Below are 23,266 nucleotides of genomic sequence, written 5' to 3' on the forward strand. Positions count from 1 at the left end.
AGAACCCCACTCAGCCTTCCTGAAGACATTGGAGGATATGCATGTATCACAAAATACCATCATACTGGGAGACTTCAACTACCCAAACATAGATTGGGTACATTATTCTAGCCCTAATACCCTAGCCCAAAGGTTCCTGGAATTCATAAATTCAAATGCACTGGAACAATTAGTCACCTCTCCCACTAGGGGAGATAATATACTAGACCTGATCATCACAAACATGGGGACAAAATGCTCAACACCGGAAGTATACCCCTCACTAGTGAGATCTGACCACAAACTAATCACCCTGGATATACATATCCCACCTCCACCCCCAGCACAAAAGACCACAGTGAAAAACTTCTCAAAATCAGACTTCACTCTTCTTAAGACTGAGATGGTATCCTTTAAGCCCACTGTGCCAGTGGATACCACATCTCACAATGCCGAATCCTTCACAAATGCTTTCTGTGGACATCTCCAAGAATGCATGGATCATGCAATCCCAAACAAATCCAAGTCCCTCTCCACCAAATGTAAGCATCCTGTCTGGTGGACCTCAGCCATAAACAAATTGTATAACAAAAGAAGGAAGCTACTGCACGTCAGAACGAAATCCCATGAAGGGAAGACATCTCTGATCAACATTAGCAGAAAACTACGTTCTCTCATAAAAACATCCAAGGCAAACTTTGAGAGAAAAATCGCTAAGGACACTAAAGATAACCACAAAGCCTTCTTCAGCTATGTTAGAAACCTGGGCGGAAACCCTCAGATATGCTCAGAGTTGGTTCACAACAACAAAAAATACAATGAACCCACAGATATTGCTAACATTCTGGCTGACAGGTTTAGTGCAAATTTCTCGCCTCTTTCACCCCCAAAAGAAGAAATACTTATCCCAGCTGAACGTAATCTCCCTGTCATCTCAGATGTCCAAGTGAGAACCGCCCTAAACAAAGCAAAAAACACAGCATCAATGGGACCTGACGGTATCCCGGGGTGCGTGTTACGTGAACTCCAAGAGGAGCTAAACCCACACATAAAAATGCTATTTAACCTTAGCCTTACTTCGGGATATGTACCTGAACACTGGCGTACAGCAACAGTGGTCCCACTCCACAAGGGGGGTGCCTCTACAGACCCTGGAAACTACCGCCCCATAAGCTTAACCAGCCTGGTGTGCAAAGCTATGGAAAGAATCATTATGGAACTCATAAACAGAGACATAGGGGACCTACAGACACTTGACCCCACACAGTTCGGCTTTATAAACGGCAGATCCTGCCTTTTAAACCTGGTTGACTTTTTCGAAACAGTCACTAGAGCCATTGATGAGGGCAAAGCAGTCCATACAGCATACCTGGACTTGGCTAAGGCCTTCGACACAATACCCCACTCAGGCATCATAGATAAGCTAAACAGCTTAAAAGTAAACCCTTATGTCACTAGATGGGTTGCAAACTGGCTAAAGGACAGAACCCATAAAGTTAAAATCGCTGGAGCAATGTCAGACTCAAAGCCAGTCACAAGTGGTGTCCCACAGGGATCTGTCCTGGGACCCCTCTTGTTCGGCATTTATTTCTCAGATGTTAAAGCAAACATGGGAGGGCTGTGGCTGACAAAGTTCGCAGATGACTGCAAACTAGGCGCCATAGTCAATACACCAGCAGACACACACATCCTACAAAAAGGCCTCACTGAAACGGACAACTGGTGCCGTAGTCACGGCCTTAAACTAAATGCCAGAAAATGTATAGTCATCCCTTTGGAAAAACAAAGTACCCACAAATTATCACATAGACAGCAACCCACTGAGTACGGAAAAAGTAATCAGAGACCTAGGGACCCAAGTAGACAGCGACCTCTCATTTGACACCCACGCTGCCAAAGTGGTTAGAAAAACATTCTACCTTGCACACCTCATCATGAAGGGATTCACATCCAGATCCAAGGATGTCATTGTACCCCTATATTCCTCCCTCATCAGACCCATGATTGAGTACAAAAGTACCTCACCAAAAAGATCAAGGGTCTCCAACATATGTCTTATTCTGCCAGACTAAAGAAACTTCAGCTCTATTCAGTAGCATACCGCCTGCTCAGAGGTGATCTCTGCCTGACGTACAAGGCCATGTCCAATCAGGATCTGATGGACATGCTCCACCTCAAAAAATCCAAATCCATCAGGACCACGAGAGCTAAAGACTTAAACCTCGGCACAAGTATGAATAGGACATGCTGGAGGGATAGATTCATAACCCAGAGGCTTCCCATGCTTTGGAACAGGATCCCAGTTCGTATTAGGCAGAGCCCCTCACTGACTCTCTTCAAGAGAAATCTTGATGAGTGGATGGGAGATCGTAAGTTTACCCCAGGGGTCACATCTGTGTCACTGCTAGACAGGGGCACAGTAAACTAATTCTATTATATAAGGGGACCTTCATTGTGTCACTACCAGACAGAGGCACAGTATTCTAGATTTATTCTGTGCATTTTTGTACCATTTCATGGGGTGGCAAAAGCCACATCACTATAGCTAGGCTTACAAATGCCCCAGGGCAGATAGCCTAGTACTATACTATGAAACTATGAAACTATATGTATGTATTATTTATTTGCCTTTGCTTACTGGGAAAGTCTGACTAGGCAAAGCTGGTCTTCAGTACAGGTCTAAGGAGAAATGATCCACTTGCAAACAATGCTGACAGTACAGATGAGGTATTAACACATCTCCACTAACACTAGGTAAACCTGTGTAATTCAGAAAATGAAACAAGTAAGTTTAACATATCAGCTTCTTGAATATGAGAATAGAATATTTATCACGCACATTACTAGGGAATAGCTAAAAAAATAAGAATATATACTTTGAAAAGGGAGAAGATAGATAATTATGTGTCTGCAACATATGCACATTGCTCCTTATGTAAAAGAACACATTCCTCCATTTGTTCCAAAATACCATAATCCCAAGCCATTGACTAGCTAAAAGAAATGCTGACAGGTTGTCAAGTTCTTACACCCCATTGCTGTGAGTCTAAAATCAAAGATTTTGTGAGGAGGAATAGCTATGACATTTTGATGGTTAGAAAGTGGGTGGTGTGTCTTTAAATGTGTGTAAACAGACTTGTTTTTGAGAAGTTCAGTGATAATTTGGTGATGTAGAAAAGAGGTTGCTAAACAAAAGCAGGTTCTTCATGGGTAAGAACAGGGGTTCTGGTTGAGGATTCATGGAGTTAGATGCTCAGGTTAGGGTTCATTGCAGATTTCGCCTGAGGGAAGTTTAGGTGAAGATATATTTGATGGAGATGAAGGGACGCCTGGGTACAGCCTGAAGCTGAGACTTTTAGGGCAGCCTTTTGCTGGTGGGGCTCTATGAGTCGACTCTAAGACTGAGTGATATAGTACCTCTACAGACTTTAAACAGTATTTCATGTACAGTAAACAATGAACATAGTGTTCTGTAAGCTTCATTTGAAAAGCAGACTGGGATAACTTTTAATTTCTTCTTAGTTTTAGTTCTAGAAATAAACCATTCTTTTTGTGTAAGGCTGCTTGCAGTATCTTTTAAAACATGCATATTATTCTGTTCTTAAAATTTGAATCATACAAACCTTACTCATAAAACACTGAACCCATTTCTGTAGGTTCATTGGATTATACTAGGCTAACTACCATGATGGCCATTTCAAGCCTAGCCGTGTTATCCTATTAGGTGTTCAACTCATCCTTACCATGATTTTTAGTCAAATACTTCCCATTTGTGAATGAATGCTTCTGGGGTTATAGCACTGAGCACTAAAAGGAGGCTCTGCTGCAGGATAGGGCATTTATGTGGTAGCTCTTTCCATTAGTGGCACAAGAGCAGTCCTGGGGCAAATTTTCTTATTTCTTTCCATTGATCTAAGTTGGTTTAAATAGGAACATGGATGAACTTTGCTTTATGTAGATGGGGAGTCTGTTACAAAGTAGTGCTATCCTTTGTGATATGTACCTGTCCCTCCAAACTGTTCTGTTTATGTTGTAGAAGCAGTTCAGCTTTCTGTATCAGGTATTTCTAATACAGTTTGACTTGCAGAAGTGCAGTAAGTCCATTGTTACTGAGTCGGAGGATGCATTATAGATCAGAAAAAGATGATTTCCAAATAGTCTATAAGAGACAGAGTATAGTGATACAACTTTGAGGTGGTCCATGTAGGTCCTGTGGTTTAGTCCCTGTATTCTCTTTGTAAGGAACAGGGCATTCTGCTTGTTGCATATGTAAGGACAGGTACATATTAAACTGGGCATTACACTCAATAAGGGGCCTGATGATGGCTGAGTACAGAGGAACAATGACATCTTCGGACCGAGATGGTCTTGGTGGCTTTAATTGGGCTCCTGCGTTGCTTACTTTTATTTAATGATGGGGTTTCTAACATGCGGGGTGTTGCACTTCTTATTTTTGGCCACAGTTTTCTTCCTTTTATTATGAAGCTTATTGATATTGTGGTTGCACCAGAGAGGTTCATTATTAGGTGCCACCTTGTGCTTGTTTCTACTGGGAAGAACTGCATCTATGCAGTTTTTTTACATGCTAACATAACTGGTGTACATTTTCACATCAGGAGTGGAGTTTTCTAGGTGGGGGAAGGATTTGAAACTTGCCAGGATATCACTGAGAAGTAAGAAGTTTGCCTTTGAGAATTTTTTAATAATTCCAGACACTGCAGATATCTTGGGCTTTAGTTTATTTTGAAGGAGACCAATTTGTGGTCACACCTGATGAATTAGGATGTTACACAACAGATGGAGCATAATTCCCCTCATATCTGTGAGGACAAGGTCAGGATGCTCTTTCCCCTAATGAGGAATCTGACTAGTGTGTCCAGACCTTTTGTGTTAACAAAGTCCAGGAATCTCTGGCTTGCACACTAGTGGTGGGTATATGTCTCCCAGTCTATACTGAAGTCATTCAGAAAGATGGCATTGGGTTTAATACTCAGCTAATTCAGTTCGTATAAGTAGGTGCTAAGGCATTGTTGGGTCATAGTGGGCATTTTGTAGCTAGCTAGAACATGGTAAAGAACTTATTTGCTGTGGATGAGTTGGACATGAAGAGTCTCTAGGGCATCATGCTGTTTGCCAGCCATCATGTGAGTCTCTTCTGGATGAAGATTGAGACACCTCCACCTTTTTTTCCCTTTCTGATTACTACCTGGCATAAATGTTGGGTAGGCATTATAGCCCTCAACAGCAGGAGTGTTCTCTATCAATTTAAACAACATTTCAGTCACTACACAGATGTCTACCTCCTCCAAGGTGAGGAGGGCTTGTGGGGGGGAAGTGTTGAATGTCTTGTTTAGGCTCCTAGCATTGATAAGTAGCACCTTTATATTTTCCTTTGCTTATTTCATTATGTTAATAGGTTTATGTTGTTGACATTGTCTTAAAAAGGCACTATGGGGTGGACAATGTTTTAACCAATATTCAAAAGCTTAGTGAGGAACAGGTGCAGACCATACCTGGTGAAGCAATTTAAGCTGTTGGCCATATCCTCCCAGGCTGACAAGTATTGCACCCCCCCTTGAATGACCCTAGAAGGAAAACCAAGTATTGAAGTCAATTATTTGTTGCTCATATTGAGGCATCATCCTTGGTGAAGATAGGATGGTGCTCAACGATGGGCTCATACCTGCCTGAGACACACAGTCTGAGAGTGCCGTCTTGTTTATATAGTACAGGCAGGATGTCTCAACTCATTTACACCGTCATGCGCTATGACATACATCATGCTGCTGAGAGTGCCATCTTGTTTATATAGTATAGGCAGGATGTCTCAACTCATTTACACCTTTATGCGCTACGACATTCATCATGCTGCTGAGAGTGTCGTCTTGTTTATATAGTATAGGCAGGATGTCTCAACTCATTTACAGCTTCATGCGCTATGACATACATCATGCTGCTGAGGGTGCCATCGTGTTTATATACTACAGGGAGGATGTCTCACGGCATTTAAACCTTCATGCGCTATGACATATGTCATACTGCTGAGAGTGCCATCTTGTTTATATAGTACAGGGAGGATGTCTCATAGCATTTACACCTTCATGCGCTACGACATACGTCACACTGCTGAGAGTGCCATCGTGTTTATATACTACAGGGAGGATGTCTCACAGCATTTACACTTTCATGCACTACAACATACGTCATACTGCTGAGAGTGCCCTCGTGTTTATATAGTACAGGGAGGATGTCTCACAGCATTTACACCTTCATGCGCTACAACATATGTCATACTGCTGAGAGTGCCATCGTGTTTATATACTACAGGAAGGATGTCTCAGCTCATTTACACCTTCATGCGCTACGGCATACGTCATACTGCTGAGAGTGCCATCGTGTTTATATAGTACAGGGAGGATGTCTCAACTCATTTACACCTTCATGCACTATGACAGAGCCATACTGGTATTTGCTGTTCACAGATTTGACTCCATGCATGATCTGATGAATCCTGGTACCAGACAAAGCAACTGATTTCCTTATTTAGCCTTGTAAGTGGTACATCAGTATGTCTTACACTGGGGACACTTATGACAAGCATATTTATTTGGGTTGATGCCTACCTTAAGAGCTCAACATCTGTGACATTGGGATCAATAATGCTATGTCAGGTGATAAACATTGCAGACTAGGAGTGTTTCTCAGGGTGCTTATTGACATTTTTGTGTTTCAGAGGTCTTTGTGATTTGGACAAGTTAAGCATTAGAACTTCAGCATATAACAGACTATGTGCTTTTTAACAGATTAGGTGCTTTATGCTGACTGTGGAAAGGTGTCTTTTGGAGGGAACGACTGAGGATCCTGTTATCAGTGTTGTCCGTGTGTAAAATTTTGGCTATGGGTGACATTATATATACGTTCATTTATAGCACACTGCATTATGATGTTTTTGCAGTAGGTGATTGTCTCAAGACACCCATCTCAATCAGGCTGGCTGCAGAAATTGTGGGAAAGTTCTGGTCCATGGCTGTGACAGGTCTGAGTCTGGGTGCAGTGAAATTGGTGTCTGCTGGACTAGGTAGTTGATTTGATTCTTCAATACATGTGTAATGTTACCTGCTGGGGTAGGTAGTTTGTGGTGTCTACTTACTTGTAGGGAGTTATCTTAGTTATCTTGGGTGGGGGGGAGCTATTACACTTGGTCTACCTTACTGTAGATTACAGTGTCCTATTTATACTCAGCCAAATTCACAGTGGACTGAAGTTTAGAGTAATGAAGTCAGTTTGGCTAGGCAAGCTTCTTATAGAAAAAGGCTCTTCTGCACACCACCCACTCTTGAGCGAGCCCTGCAGCTGCGCTCAGCACAAGTTATAAAAGGCAATCTAATTCAGTAAACCAATTAAGAAGACAACAAGCTGAGCCAGTGGAGCTCAGGGACACAGATTATGCAGCAAAATAACAATACTCTCACTACAGCAAAATTAAACTATAAGGTTATGTCAGCAAACCAAGCTAGAATTTAAGCAGCTGTTAGTTTTTAATGTAAAAATGTGACAAAGGCAGAAAAGCCAGAAACAAGTGTATCCAAATGAAGGTAACTAGCCACCTTAAATATATAATAAAAGCCAGAAAATGTATGCTTTTAACTTCTCTGTTGATAAAAAAACTCTGTTTGGATCACAGGTCATATAGTAAATCACAATACTCACATACTATGAGTTTAACTACAAGTATGTGACACCAGACTAATCTAAAGTTAGAAACAGCTGTACTTCTGATATAAAAAGAGACAAGCGGAAGAAAATGCAGAAATAAATGCAACAAAATAAAGGTGACTGTCAGCATAGCTTAAATATATAATAGGAGCCAGAAAATGTATGAAATCAAGGCTAACCCTAGCTTTAACAGTCTAAGGGGAGAGCCTTCACCCTTTAATCTTTCAGTACCCAGTAAAATAGGGTTGCCACCTTTCCAAATGCCCAAAGTGGGACATTTTTGGTGCAAACATCAAATTTTTCAGGGCAAAACATACCCATGGCCAGTACAAAGGACAGAATTTCACATGTTTGCCTAAATAAAAGCTTATTCTTGCAGCATTTTAGTTGCTTATTCTGTTTCTTATCACATTTAGGTGTTTCAGATACAGAATAACTGTTTTATGCAACTATTACATAAAATATAGGAAATAATTTTGTCCTAACATCTGAGGACATTTGCCATTTTTACAGTGTTTTTGCAGGACACAACTGCCCAAGGAGGGACTGTCCCTCACAAAGTGGGACAGGTGGTAACCCTGCAGTAAAATGAACAGAAGAGGTAGGGCTGGGAGGACCTTACAAAGCCACGTACATTCGATGTGAGACTGAAAGGAACTTTCAAGACCAGATATACAGAAGGGGCAGCAACTAAAAGGCCACCAAGGTTAAAATCATAACAGGGAAAAGATGGGTGGGTAGGAAACAAAAACGATTTAAGTTGTGAGATAAGTGCAAGAGTTTAAATGTACTTTACTGAATGCAAAATGGAGTCCAAATGCTTTCTTTGTTTTTTCCTTAAGAAGAGCTTTCAACTTCTGAGAATCATAAAGACAAATGTGGTTGACTACTTGTGTAATATAAAGTACAAGGGGAAAATGTAGGCTGGAAACATGTTAAACCTCTGGCCAATAGTATTTATCTTTCACTGGGTTTAATGACCCTAAGGTCCAGATAAAATTTGCACAGCTGTCCAAAACTGTCTGTTTTTTTCGAAGTATGAAAAGTGACTAAATCACAGTAATTAGATGCAGCAAATCTGCTTAATCCACTTAAGAGTTCAGAGAAATAGCAATGAAAACTGTAAAACCCAAATCAATTTATAGTTGTAGCTTCAGATTCAGAGAAGAAATAATAAAAATGCAGAAAAATGAGTGAGCTGACTTAGAATTGATTGAAGTACCTTGTGACAACACAGAACCCAAAGCAATGCATCCTGTAAAATGCCTTCAGTTAATAACTTTAATTTCTGATTCAGAGCAAACACAATGTAAGAACTACATAAAACCATTTTAAGTGGCAAAATAAGTGCAGTATTTTAAATGTACTTTCTTGGATGCAAAACCGGAGTCCAAATGCTTTGTTTAGTTTTAGCTTCAGAAGAGCTTTTAGCTTCCAAGACTCTTCAAGACAAAAATGTCTGATCTTCATGAAATATAAAATACCACGAGGGAATGGAGCCTGGAAACAGCTTAAAGCTCTAGTCAATAGACTCTATTTTCCCAGAACTGCAGAAATCCCCTACTGTGACTGGGTTTTACGACCACAAACTCTAGATTAGACTCACACAGCTGAACTGGCTGTACCCTGCCTGAAAAGTGACCAAAGTACAGTATTAGAGGCAGCAATGGGTATTCCCTTTGAGGTTGTGGGCAGAAGTGAAGAAGGCTTTGTGGTTGTTCTTTGTGTGTGATTTTTACCTCAAATATGGTTTTGGTAGACTTTAAAAAGATTCCTGAGTTGCTTATTTAGCTTGATGAGGTGTATCTTGCCTTGCTGGGAACTGCACTTCCTAGTTTAGGCCAAGGTTTTCTTTGTTTTGTTATACAACTTTTTGATGTTGAGATTCCATCAGGATGGACTTTTTTTTTTTAGTTAACCCTGTGGTTATTTTGGGTGGGAACAACTGTTTCGATGCAGCCATTTACATGATGGCACAGGGTCTCTGTGAACAATTCCGCATAGGCAGTAGATTTCACAAGGTTTGGAGAAGCTTAAAATTTTGTGTGGGATTCACTCAGTAGTGGGGGGTTTGCTTTGGAATGATTCCTAAATGTCTGAGGATTAGATGGGGTCATAGGTTTTAGTTTAATTGCAAGCAATACAGCTTTGTTGTCTCACCTAAGAGGTGAGGATGTTACACATGGGTAGGTGCAAATTTCCCCGTGTTTGTGAGGATCAGTTAGAGGATATTGACACTCCTAGTGGGTAAATGGACTAGCTAGTCCAGAGCATATGTGTTGACAAAGTCCAGGATTCTCCGAGTCTGTGTACTGGAAGTTCAATATGTTTCCCAGTTTACAGTGGCGTAGTTGAAGCCACACAGGAATCAAGTGTTGGGTTCAATGCAGAGCAACTCCTGTTATTTTAGGTATGTGGTATGGGTTTCCTGGGTCATAGATGTGGACCTACAGCTTGCAATGATATGGTAGGGGACTTTGCTTATGATGAGTTGGATAAAGAGAAGCTCAAGTGCGTCTTGAGGTGTGAGTAATATTTAGACACCTTTACCTTTTGTCAATTCCTGTGCAGCAGCTGGTCAAAATCTGTGGAGGCCATTATAGCCTTGCATTGTGCAGGTGTTCTCTGTGGCTTTTATACTTTTTTAAACTTTTTGGGAATGCCACCTCCTTATGAATGGTACTAAGAAAATTTCACTTTGTGCAAGGTGCATATATATCAGGAAACATCAGTTGCATACACATGCACTGTATGCTCAAAGCAATAAATTGGATAGTACTGCACTGTTAAAAACTACCACCAGTTTATTATACTATTTTAGAATATGCAAATTGTGAAATATTTTTATGTTCACATTAACATTCCCGTATATCTATGTTGCAGAAAACTTTACTATTAAATTCTCACTTTGGTTGTTGTGAACCTTACAAAATAATTTTGTAATTCTTGCTAACAGAGCCCATTTTGTAAGTTTAGAAACACGTAATTAGGGGTGGGCATTGCTTAACTAAATTGGCATCTGTATGGGGAGAACAAAATGTAACTTTTGCTCTCATTCTTAAGTACATACCTGTGCCTTATGTTTTTCTGTGGCTCTTAGCACATCTTGCCCACCTTTTTTTGGCTGTGATGCATAGTAGAGTGTTGCATTTTCAAACATGAAAGTTGTATTCAAAAGTTATAAATGAAAAAAATGCATTAACAGCTAAGTTTCTGATCAAAAACACAAACAGTTTATTTCTCTCTAAGTGTTGTTTGTTGTCACTAGTAAGTATTATATTTTTAAGATAACAGGTATCACATAAAGTGGACTTCTCATAAAATTATTGTCTATGTATTTTTAACAGAGGGCAGTTTTAACAGTGCTATATTCAGAAGTCTAGAAGAAAGTTTAAATAAAACTAGAAGAGAATTTCAGCAACTCCTTGGTGATGGAGACTGGAAATCGAAGAAAACAGAGAAAGCACATGATGTTGCGAAGATTAAGGTACTTTTATAATAACAGTGGCTCAAAGCTAAAACATCTACACCATAGCTATATGACACCTTCAATGTCATCTTAGTGAAGTATAACAGCAGGCTAATTTATTTTAATGTACAGTAATTGTCATTGTACAGTTTAAACTAAATTTAAATAAAATCTAGAATTTAAAGGTTACTCTGACCATTGTGAAAACCATTACAAATTGCCTTTAGAGGTATCCTGATTTGACGTGTGTCTTATCTATTCTAAGAGACGGATATTTACATTTCATTGAGTCTATTTTCAGGGAATGCCAATTGGACAAGTACATTACATCAAATGGGTTCAAATCTATAACCTAAGTGAAGTGAGGACAAGTCTTTCCACCCCACCCGCATTCCAAAGGCTTTGCACCTGTATCACCGTAACTAATACAGCAGAGTCAAGGGTTGCATAACTTTGGGGTACAATATAATCACAGTAACTTTTAACCTGTTTAATGGAATGGCTAATATGACTGGCATTCACTAAAAAGTAAGTCACTGAAACAAAAATGCTCACAAAATTATATAATTTATGAGCTAATCAGGAATGTGTGACAGTCACACTTTGCCTATCTCCTCACAGACAATTTTATGTTGATTTCTTTTTCTGGTTTTCTGTCTATTCATCATTGCAAAGATCTGTTTATACTCTTCATAGATGTAATTGAAACCAGCAACACTTCCAGCATTTTCAGTCTCTGACAGTAAGACGTTTTATGTGGTGCCATTGCTTTTATGAATAATGTTTGTATAACACCTCCTTAAGCTCTTCTTTTCTTGCAGTTTTCCTACTTTCTCCATGCTATTATTGGCTGAGACACTGCAGTGACTTTACTCTTCAGTGTGACAAATTCGAATTAATAAGTGAAGTCCATACTTTGGGAATGGCTGTAATAGCAGAACTGGATGGTATCAATTGTGAGAGAGCTAAACAGCAATATGTTAGCATCTATGAGCTAGTGATGTGGTGATATTCTAGCTTATGGCTGCTATGAAGTAGGAGCCTCCTAACATGTTCTACTCACAGGAAACTGACAATGGCTGGGAGAAGAAACTGGGACTTTATTTCTATTATGCCAGTGCATTTTTGTATGCATGTTTCTTCCATGTGACCCACAGGGACTGAAAGGAAATTTTAAAAAGTATGGGCGTGGGATCCAAATGATGTATGTGATTAGAGGTAGTTGTTACAAGAGGCTGACAATGGCCATTAAAGATAAACTGCCTGAAGAAAAAAATAATAAACAGTGGAATGTCACATGGTTCAATGTTAGAAACCTGTCCTATGCAACACATTTGTGTTTGATATTACAGTGGCTTTGGAAAAAAGCAGTTATCTCCTATGTTCATGATACATAATGCTTGAATATTCACAGACAGGAGACTGCACTCTAAACTAGACTGTAACAGCCGGAACTGTGGGACCATAAATGGAAGCCACAGCTTAATTTTAAATGTCACAAAGTTAAAGACATGGAAGAATCAAGGGAATACATGCCTTCTTTCTGGAGTGATGTTAAGCAGAAGTGATGAGAAAAACAAGTTGGGAAGAATACTTTCCATGAAGCTTAATCATGCTGTGTGATATGATGATGTAATCATGCTGTGTGATATGATGAGGGGTAATCATGCTATGTGATATGATGGTGCTTAATCATGCTGTGTGATCTGATGAAGCGTAATCATGCTGTGTGATATGATGAAGCTTAATCATGCTGTGTGATATGATGACGTAATCATGCTGTGTGATATGATGAAGCTTAATCATGCTGTGTGATATGATGACGTAATCATGCTGTGTGATATGATGAAGCGTAATCATGCTATGTGATATGATGACGCTTAATCATGCTGTGTGATATGATGAAGCGTAATCATGCTGTGTGATATGATGAAGCTTAATCATGCTGTGTGATATGATGACTGTGGTGGAGTTAGTTAAGATACTCACTGCAGATGATAAGGAGTCAAATTTATTGATGGTTAGGTCAACCATGTATTGTAGACAGCAATGGAGAGATTGTATTTGTAGTGCAGTGTTTAGTTCTGGAGGCTACACAAATGAAAGGAAATTAGACTGGTACAAAATGTATATACAAGTATTCCTGGTTTTCAGAGATGTCTCTGATTTGGTTCAGAATTTCATTCCACCTCTCATAAAATCAATGACTACTTGAGGAAAGATTGTGGATTATAGTCAATAAATAATAGCAATAGTTACAGTTACAGATTTCATTTATTTCAGAAATTGCAGGTTAGTTCAAGTTCTTTTGCCTGTCACCTTATAGGTTCATAGGAGATTATTAGGTGAATGGCTTAAGACCCCTAACAAGGTTAGACAATGTAACCTGATTTTATTCGATATATGGCCCCTAGGGGCAAGACGATGGCATGGGTTTGTGCCTGTGCCTTGAGTATCTTACAGACTGCACTTATTCATAAGGGTCATAAGAGCTACTCCAGGTGTGAATTTGCAACTCCCCATCCATTGATCCAAACTGTATTTGAAGAGGGCCAGGAAAGGGATCTGCTAAATGTAAATTGGAATCCTGTTCCAAAGAAAGGGCAATCCCTAAGACACATATCTGTCTCTCCAGCATGGTTTGTTTGAATCACTGACCAAGTTTAGATCCCTAGAATGGGTGACCATTGTACTGTCTGACTTGTGGATGTGTAGCAGGTCCATCAGGGCTTTTCTTAGCTAATACTTTTCTCAGTTAACACTATCAATATATTTTTTTAAAGTGCCCATGATTTGGATCATTTTTCCCTTAATATCTGTGTTGTTGTTCCTGATTCTGTACAAAAGAGGTTGAGAGCTATGACTGTAAGCAGTATGGCAATACTGTGATGTGACAGGAAATGTAAATAAGGCCATGCATACATTAGATGAAAGAAGGTAAAGAAAATGTTTATTGGATATACTATAATATATTTGGACATGTGGAATAGAAAGGAGATGAAGGCAAAGAATAGAGGGACAGAAGGGGATGAGGTTTAATCTGGAAGGAATCATTTCAGGTCAGACATTATAAAATAGCAATTCACAAAGAAGGTGGTAAGAATATGGCGCTTGAAATATATGAGTAGTGTAAGTCATCAGGTGAGTCCAGCACTATATGGAATACAGGAAGGGAATGGTGTCACATGATTTTGGGAGTGTCAGCTGGAGGCTTAGTGCAACACTCAGATGAGCAAAACATGTAACAGATCTTCTAGTTTCAGCATTATCATAGAGTTATACTACCATTGTTCTCTATAATAAATGGATGACCTTGCCATCACTAGAAGCCAGTAACAACCATAAAAGATAATTGGGAAGTGCTAGTCTGTAGCAATTGTCATATAATTCATCAGTTAACGCAGCTACTGAAAGCAGTTTGGGAAGTCCATCCACGGATGCTACTCACAGTTTGCACTCCAAAAGGAAGAATAAGCTGCTGGATATTAACATTAAAAGAGAATATAATTGTTATTGGATTTTAGTTTTCAGCCTTATGTGAAAAATATTGATTTGTATATATAAGAATCCTTTCATTTTCTGGAGACTATGAAGATTGTTCATTGGCAATTCAGTTTTTCTTTTCTTTTTGCTGGTCTAGATGTCAAAGATAATTCTTGAACTGCTTTTCTGTTTCTTTTATTCTTCCTTATTATTCTTAGAATGATATTTCTGTGAACTTTACAGGAATTTTCATTAACTAATACATGTTCTGAGTTTAAGGAGAAGTTGTATTTCAATATAAATTCACAGTTATGGAGGTAATATTTGTCCCTTACCAAGGAAATCCAGGAATTTATTTTATTTACATTTTGTTTCAAAATTATATTAAGATTTTATTGTTATGAAGTGGTTTTATTTTTTTCTGCCATATTAAAAAGATAAGATTAACTGATTTGTAAATGACAATAACTGGTTTAGGCTTAATTTATTGAATTTGTTTACTGGGGTCGAGCACTGATCTCAACGGACCGATTTCAGTCTCAGACTGTTGGTGATAAACAGTCATATAAATTATACTATAATTACTTATATACATAATATGGCAAAAGAAGAAGGCAAAGGTAACGGGGGGAGAAAAAAGGAGGAAGACGTAGGAGGAGTTACGAAGGAGGGGTGTTAAACTAAGAGTAGAGCTGGTGTTATTGTTGTTACCTGTTGGCATTAAATGAATGAATTGTTGATTACGCAAAGGTGAATTGTGGTGTTATGCCATGGAACTTGTAGGAAGGCAATTGCATTTTGACAGTATTTCTAGGTATGATCTTAACTCTTTTTGAAACAGTGGAAAGGAGGTTATTTCTTTCAAGTGTGAGAGGTGATTCCCAAAGTTGGGGACCTAAAGTGGAGAAGCAATGCTTGGCACATTCTAGTTTGTTGGAAGGTGTTACAATGTAAGGCTCTTTGTGGTCTTAGCTTTTTAGGCGAAAGGATGGAATCTTTGGTGTGAGTTCAGCAGTCAGAGGTGTCAAAGAATCAATATGCAACAGTCTGAAGACTTGAGAGGGAAATAATAGGTCTGCCCTCTATAGAACAGGAAGTAATTTGCCTTTGAGTATGGTTATACAATGATTTTCTGTAATGGGGAGAGTGTGATGAATCCACAAATTTTATTTGAGATGGATTGGGCATTTTTTTTTCATCTTTTTTGAGGCAGCTGTGATAAGTGGCAGGTTGTACTTTAGTTGTGAGAGCAGTACTCCTTTACGTACGATATTCTGTCAGAGGAGGACATAAAGTTGGCAATTCTTCTAATCCTGAATAAAATATGGTTTATTTTTGTTTTGGTTATATCAAAATGTGTATGAAATGTAATTAAAGGGTCTAGTCACAGGCCTAAATACGTGAGGGAACTGACATTTTCAATGTGAGTATTATCAATGGTTTTTCACATGGGATTATTATTGACAGTCCATCCTACACCCTCACAGTGCAACTCCACTATACCCCCCACCTGGCCCTATACTATCCAGACAGATTACTTCTTTCTTGTTTTTGTCACATTTTGTTTTCCTTTTTAGCTTTTTCTTCCATCCTTTTAACACATCCTAACTGGCCAAGACTTCACTTGTACTAAGTGTGGAGGAAGTGACTGAATTAAGATGGAGGCCCTCACATGTTAAATAATTCTAGAAGCTCTGAGGTATGTCTGAAAACTATTTTTAACAAACTTTTGATCCTTTGCTGGCCTAAACAAAAATAATAACTAAAAATATAAGTAAGGAAAGAAATTCAGTCTTATTTTTTCTTTCAATAAAAACTAGGTTGTGCCCGAAGCTTAATGTTCAAAACTAACAAAATAGCAGTTCCCAATAAACTAAACTAACAAGTGCATGCAAAGATACATATGACATTCACAAATGTTTGATTAATTTATGCGGTGTTATTTGTGATGAAAAGTGAAAATTATGGCCAATTCTTCTTTCATACACAAGGTGATTTTCAGAATTAACAACTTCCAGATCAATAATTACACCTACTGTACTGACTGTGCACACTTCAGATGTCTGATTGTGTTAAAAATACCCATAGTAAAATACTCCAGCAGGCTTCATATCAATTCTCACTAGTTCTGCAAACCTAAAATGATGACGGCTTAACATAAACTAATGACATCAGGGTCAGTTATTTACATTCACTAGCACCACCCTGTACACATCAATTAGAACCAACTACACACAAACACACACACACACACACACACACACACACACACACACACACACACACACACACACACACACACACACACACACAAGCATTTACACCAGTTACAGCAAATTCTACATCTGCATATACTTTAGATGTCTGTTTGGGATCAAACAAATTAATATATTCATAAATAATGGCCATGCATATTTCAGTTTGCTACTATTAGAACCATATAGTGTGCACACCACTGCAAATCCCCTGCACTTACATACACATACACACACAAATGAGACCATCAATGACATGCATTTGTTTGACTGTGGCTGAACACCTCACATGTTTTATTGTTATAAAAAGAATGGATAAAAACATAAATAAATGCTACATAGGGATGCATTTTATCAGCTCACTACTGTTTGAATACAGTGGACATCACACAACTACCTCACTTTGCATACCTTTTAGCTCAAGAATAGAGTAGAAATCAAAAAAAAAAAAAACAGGGTGAAGTCAAGAGAGGTGATAGCCATGCACTCTGGGAGGCTGCTGGGATTAAGGGATAACATTCTCCAGTGGTACTGTAAAATTGCCATGATGTGAGCATTGACGTTGGAGTCTGTATAGACTTGAGTTGTCAGGCTTGATGTGATCATGCCAGAGAACATATAATATTGCATGAACATGTGGGTTCACCCTAACTCCCCATCAAGTGTAAAGTGCATTGATCCTGATGACCACCATTGCCATTGACCCGATGAAGACCCATGACTAGTGTGGCAGAATATCTGCCCAAAGGTGACAAGGGAGGAGTAGAACTATAGGAATATCAAGTGCAGCCTGATGAGTTGCCCCAAGTGTTGAGTTGGAGAAATACCATTATCCATGAGCTGAAACACCCATGACGGGGAATGGCAGGCTTTGTGCCCATGCAAAATGCTCTCTCACAACTATTCAGAGTAATCTAACTTGAGACAGTCTGGTTACAAAAGAAATGGAAATGTAGATAGACTGGATGATGGCAGAAATATGTCTTATGGCAGCCACTATAGCAGCATCATTTCTATCAGTACTTTCAGCAGCATTTTTTCCTCTCTGTCCCTATATTCCATGCCACTCTGCACTTGGGAATATCATCCCTTAAGCCACAGAACACACCATCTCCACACTTTTTGGATAACAGTTGCTTGATGCCCCTCTCTACCATCTCCATTCTTCCCCCCTCATCTTCCTTTCCCATTTTTCTACTCTACTATTCCCCTCCCTCACTTTCACCCATCATTAATCCACCCTGTAATTAAACTTGTACTTTTGCAACATCTCATCCCTCTGAATAACATCTTCAGTCCTGATAGAAGGATGCTGACTTGTACTCCATGAGTGCTACACTCCATTTCTATTGTCTCTGGAATCTACTTATTTTTATTTTAACTTTACAGTTCTACATCATCATCATCATTAGCACACTGTTGAGATAACTTAATTATGTTTTATTTTACTGCAATTTGCATGAATTTATATTACTAATATATACTTTTTATGTGTTTGACACTGGCTGAGCCTGAAAATGGGTCACCGGGATCAATGTTCGACCTCAGTTAACAAATAAAAATAAAATAAAATGCTGCCTGTACACTGAGCTACACATCTGGTGGCTAATTAGAATCACTGTACACATATCAAAGATTGTCCTAGAGTCATGACCACACAGAATCATCCTACATCTAATCCTTATTGTGGGGACGCACACCTTGGAGGTGGTGCTCATTTTAGATGCTCTTTGCACTGGGCACACTGGTGGGATTTGTAATGAGCTTTCAGGTGCAAGATATCCATCACACACTGGTGAGGCTGTGTGATTGCCCTGTATTTTTCAGGGGCCATTGTAATGGTGGATATGAGTGAGTCCTTCCACTGTCTCTTCAGACCTTAACACTTGCATGTTGCCACAACTGCCAGTCACAGGTCCCACATCTGACAGCTCTAGGATGAATTGTTGTGCTGGAGCATCCCCCAGTGAAGCCTGTAAAAGCAGAAGCACCCAAAACACCACTGCTTGCCTACACACATATGCACCTATATCCTCCCAGTGGCAGAAGTAGTACTGGAATACAGGTATAGCATGTATTGACAGACATATCTTGTCATGTAGTTTGCTGCAGTTGCAGACTTGAGGTGCCTGGATGGATAGATATGAAGCTAGGCATTAGTCAGTCCTTCCCTTCAAACATACAGTGGAGTGTGTTATATTGTGTATTATACAATGACTGGCCATTAACATTCAAAAACGAGCATGCCGAATGGTCAGCCAAACCAGCGTGTCCATTGTAAATCTAGCATATACCAACAGAAAAACGTCCGGTCACCCAGGCTTTCTTCTATTAATATATACTACAGAAATTCCAGTTTTATTAATTTAAAAAAAATAAACTTAGGAATCCAATGATTTCAAAAGAAGAAGAGAGATGAGACAGAGAAAATGCAAAAATAATTAGGTATGCTATGCAAAACTAGAGAAACGTCGATGATTATCCTTATATTTGCTCTGTCCCTTTTCTCTTGTACATTTGAAGTCTCCAGATTTAATTTTTTTTATTAAAAAAAAAAGAGAGAGATTGTCCTTTTTCTGTTGCTTCCTTTCCACAGCCCTGTTCACCCACGTGACCAAACCACACCACCCATAGGTAAATCCAGCATTACCCACACCCAGCCATGGGTTATTGATATAGTATACATTACTAATCTATTGTTCCTCCCAATGTCACCATGCCTGTCAACCTGCAGACATCAAAAATCTGGAACAAGACTTTTGAAAAGTAAGCACATCAAGCTCAAAAATCTGTACTCCTAAGTAGCATAACATTTACCAACATATACCAAATAAACACTCCCACTTCCAGGAAGATCATGGGATTCCATGCCACTTAGAAACACTAGCTTAAAAAACTGAGAGTGAGAACAAATAATGCAAAAATAAAAGCATATTTTGTTATTAAATAACATTGAAGTGTAGAAGAAAAGCCATTAGCTAAGAAGTCTGGAAGAGGATTAAGGCTACATTTTGCTATTAGGCTGTTTTCCATAGTCCAGGATTTGATTCCCACATCCTTCAATTGCCTACTGTGTCATCATCATCATGATCATCATCATCATCTTCAACCCCATTTTTCCTATTTTTCTACTTGGGGTTGGGGTGTTGTGTCATTGTTGCCATCTCTCCCTATTTAGTGCCACTCTCTCCTACCTTTTCAGCAGTCATGCCTAACTGTCGAAGGCCTTCTTTCACACAATCCAACCTCCTCTTTGATTGGAGTCCTAGTTTCCTCTTGCCTTCTTCCTTGTCTGTCCCAAATCGTCTTCACCAGACTGTATTCTGCTTTTCTGCACATGTGACTGAACCACCATAATCTATTCACTTTGACCTTTTCTGCAACTGGAGCTAATATGGCTTCTGCAGTTATGTCCTCATTTCTTTCTCTGTCTCAGTGTGCATCCTACCACCTGTCTCAAGCACTTAATTTCCATCACCTCTAGCTTCCTTGATTGCTCTGGCTTTCATACCTCTCAACCTCTTAGTGCAAAAAAAATGGACAAAGCCTGACAAAATGGAAGAAAAAGGCCCAAAATATGGACAGGTTGTAAATATTGCTCTTACAAACTTAGAAAGTTGCTAGAGTAACAGGGTTTGTGTTAACATAATTTTTCTAAAGGATTTGAAGTCTGAAACTCAAATGTATGTCATTACTTAGTGACCTCAGTCCTCAGATCATTTCGATGACTTTCCAGAAAACCACACATTTTATAAGGAACAGATCAGACATAAGAGGAAAAAATCTGGACATCCTGTGAAAATCTGGACAGTTGAGAGATATCTGCCTTTACTACGCAGAGGTTTCTGTACCATATAGAAGTACTGGTTGCACCACTATTTTTACACCTTACTTTTCAGCTTCTTTAGCATTCTTCTCTCATATTCTACCACTGACACTTTGCCATTTGCTGTAGCCCTTCTGATTATAGCTTTGACCTTCACAGTCAGATTCCCCTTCTCCTGAAACACCCCTCCTAGATACTCAAAGCTGTTAACCTATTCTACTGTTTTCCATTATATCTCAAGTTTCATCTTCTTCTTCTGATTCGTAGGTTCATAGGTTCATAGGTTAGTACTAGGCTATCAGCCCTAAGGCCTATACAAGCCTAGCCATAACAATTATCTGGCTATTACTTCCCACACAATTTATTCCCCTGGACCCCTGTCTAGCAGGGCAACTGACGTGATCCCTAGGGTGAATTTCCTTTCTCCCATCCAATCATCAAGTTTCCTTTTGAAGAGGGGCCTGAGGTGCTCTGCTTGACATGTATGGGCAGTCTATTCCAGAGTCTATGGAGTCTCTGGGTCAGGAACCTATCCCTCCTGCATGTTTTGTTTATTGTGATGACAAGGTTTAGATTCCTGGAGCGTGTGGCTCTGAGGGATTGGGATTTATTTATGTGTAGCATGTCCAACAGCTCTGGCCTTGTATGTTAAGCAGAGATCGCCTCGGAGTAGACGATATGTGACAGAGTATAGCTGGAGTTTTTTAAGGTGGTCAGCATAGGGCATCTGCTTTAGGCCTGTGATTCTTTTAATGAGGTATTTCTGCGGCCTTTCCAGTTGTTGCAGATGTCTTGAGAGGTACATACCAAATGGGGCGTTGTATTCTATAATGGGTCTAATGAGGAATGAGTTCAGTGGGACAATGACCTCTTTTTTCTGGATGAAAAGCCCTTAGTGATGAGGTGTGCCACATAGAAGGATTTCCTGACTGTTGTGGCAATGTGGTTATTGAAGGTGAAACCACTGTCCACCTGTGTCCCTAAGTTTCTTATCACACTTTCGATGTTTAGTGTACTGCCACCTATGTGGTAATTCACTGGTACATGTTTTTTCCCAGAGGGGATAACTATACATTTCTTGGCATTGAGCTTGAGCCCATGGCTCTGGCACCAAGCATCTGTTTCTGTAACGCCCTTTTGTAAGTATCAACATCATTTGGGGATTCAGTAATGGCTCCCAGTTTGCAGTCATCTGCGAACTTGTTAGCCAGAGTCCCTTAGTGTTGGCCTGTACTTCAGAGAAGTAGATGCCAAACAAAAGAGATCCCAGGACTGAACCCTGAGATACTCCACTTGTCACTTGTCTGGAGCTGGATTTGGAGTCAGCTACTTTTACAGTGTGGGTTCTGTCAGTAAGCCAGTTGGCAACCCATTGAGTGATGTAGGGATTAATGCCCAGCTTAGTAAGTTTATCTATGATTCCAGAGTGGGGGATGGTGTCAAAGGCCTTGGTGAGGTCCAGATAGGCTGTGTGGACTGCCTTACTCTCGTCCACGGCTCTGGAGACTGATTCGAAGAAGTCAATCAGGTTCAGGAGACAAGATCGGCCCTTCACGAACTCAAACTGGATGGGGTCCAGTGTTTGAAGGTTGCCCATGTTTTTGTTTATAAGTTCCATGATAATACGTTCCATGGCCTTGCAGATCAGGCTCGTCAGACTGATGGGGTGGTAGTTCCCGGGATCCAAGGTGGATCCCCCCTTGTGGAGTGGGATAACTGTAGCTGTGCACCACTCAGTGGGCATGAAGCCTGAGGTGAGAGTATGATTAAACATGACACTTAGGTGAGGTGCCAGTTCATTTTGTAGTTCATGTAGTACACAGTCCATGATGTCATCTGGTCCCATGGATGCTGTATTCTTAGCTTTGGAGATTGTGTTTTTTACCTGTGTGGCTGTTATTACCGGAATTTAGCAATCTTCCGGTATAGAGATGGGCCACTTAGGGGGTGAGAGGGGGCACTGAATCCATCTGCCAGGATATTGGTAATATCCTTGGGATAAGTATATTTAATGCCATTCTGTTGTAGCTCAGAGCAGATCTGAGCATTGCCATTTAGATTCTTGACATAGTTATAGAATGCCTTCTGGTTGTCTTTGGAATCTTTGGCAATTTTATAACTAGCTTTGGAGGATTTTCTGAGGGATTTCAGCTTCTTACTGAGGCTGGTAAGGGAGTTTTTTGCATCCTGGGATTTTCCTTTTTTCTGCAGCAGTTTCTTCCTTTTGTTGTAAAGTTTGTTCTTGGAAGGGGTCTTGAGTGCATGAGTTATTTGGCGGATCCTGGCACCCGACAGGCAGCTCAGTGTAATTTTCTCCTTGTTCAGCCTGGTGAGTGGGACATCAGTGTGCCTGACTATAGAGTCATCTACGACTAAAGTGTTAGGTACATTGTCTTGCCTTAGGGGCTGTTGCTGGGTGGCACACTGGTGTTGTGAGCTATGTGACACTTTGGTTGTGATTGGTGTTTGTTTGCGTTTCAGCTTCGGAGATCCTTGTTGCTTGGGCAGGTTACAGATAAGGGCCTCCACATATGTGGA

At 39.8% G+C, this 23,266-nt stretch overlaps 1 protein-coding gene across 1 annotated transcript in view; it reads left to right on the forward strand.

The window, feature by feature from the left end:
• LOC122797634 (otoferlin-like) overlaps positions 1–23,266 on the forward strand; it is a 1,687,021-nt gene that overhangs the window by 1,113,619 nt on the left and 550,136 nt on the right. The window contains exon 28 of the mRNA XM_044066178.1: positions 11,043–11,182. Coding sequence (XP_043922113.1) covers positions 11,043–11,182 — 140 coding nt within the window. The remainder of the gene's footprint in view (positions 1–11,042; positions 11,183–23,266) is intronic.

The sequence above is a fragment of the Protopterus annectens genome, chromosome 3.part1 (assembly GCF_019279795.1).
Source record: "Protopterus annectens isolate FY-2018-M chromosome 3.part1, PAN1.0, whole genome shotgun sequence".
Taxonomy (NCBI): domain Eukaryota; kingdom Metazoa; phylum Chordata; order Ceratodontiformes; family Protopteridae; genus Protopterus; species Protopterus annectens.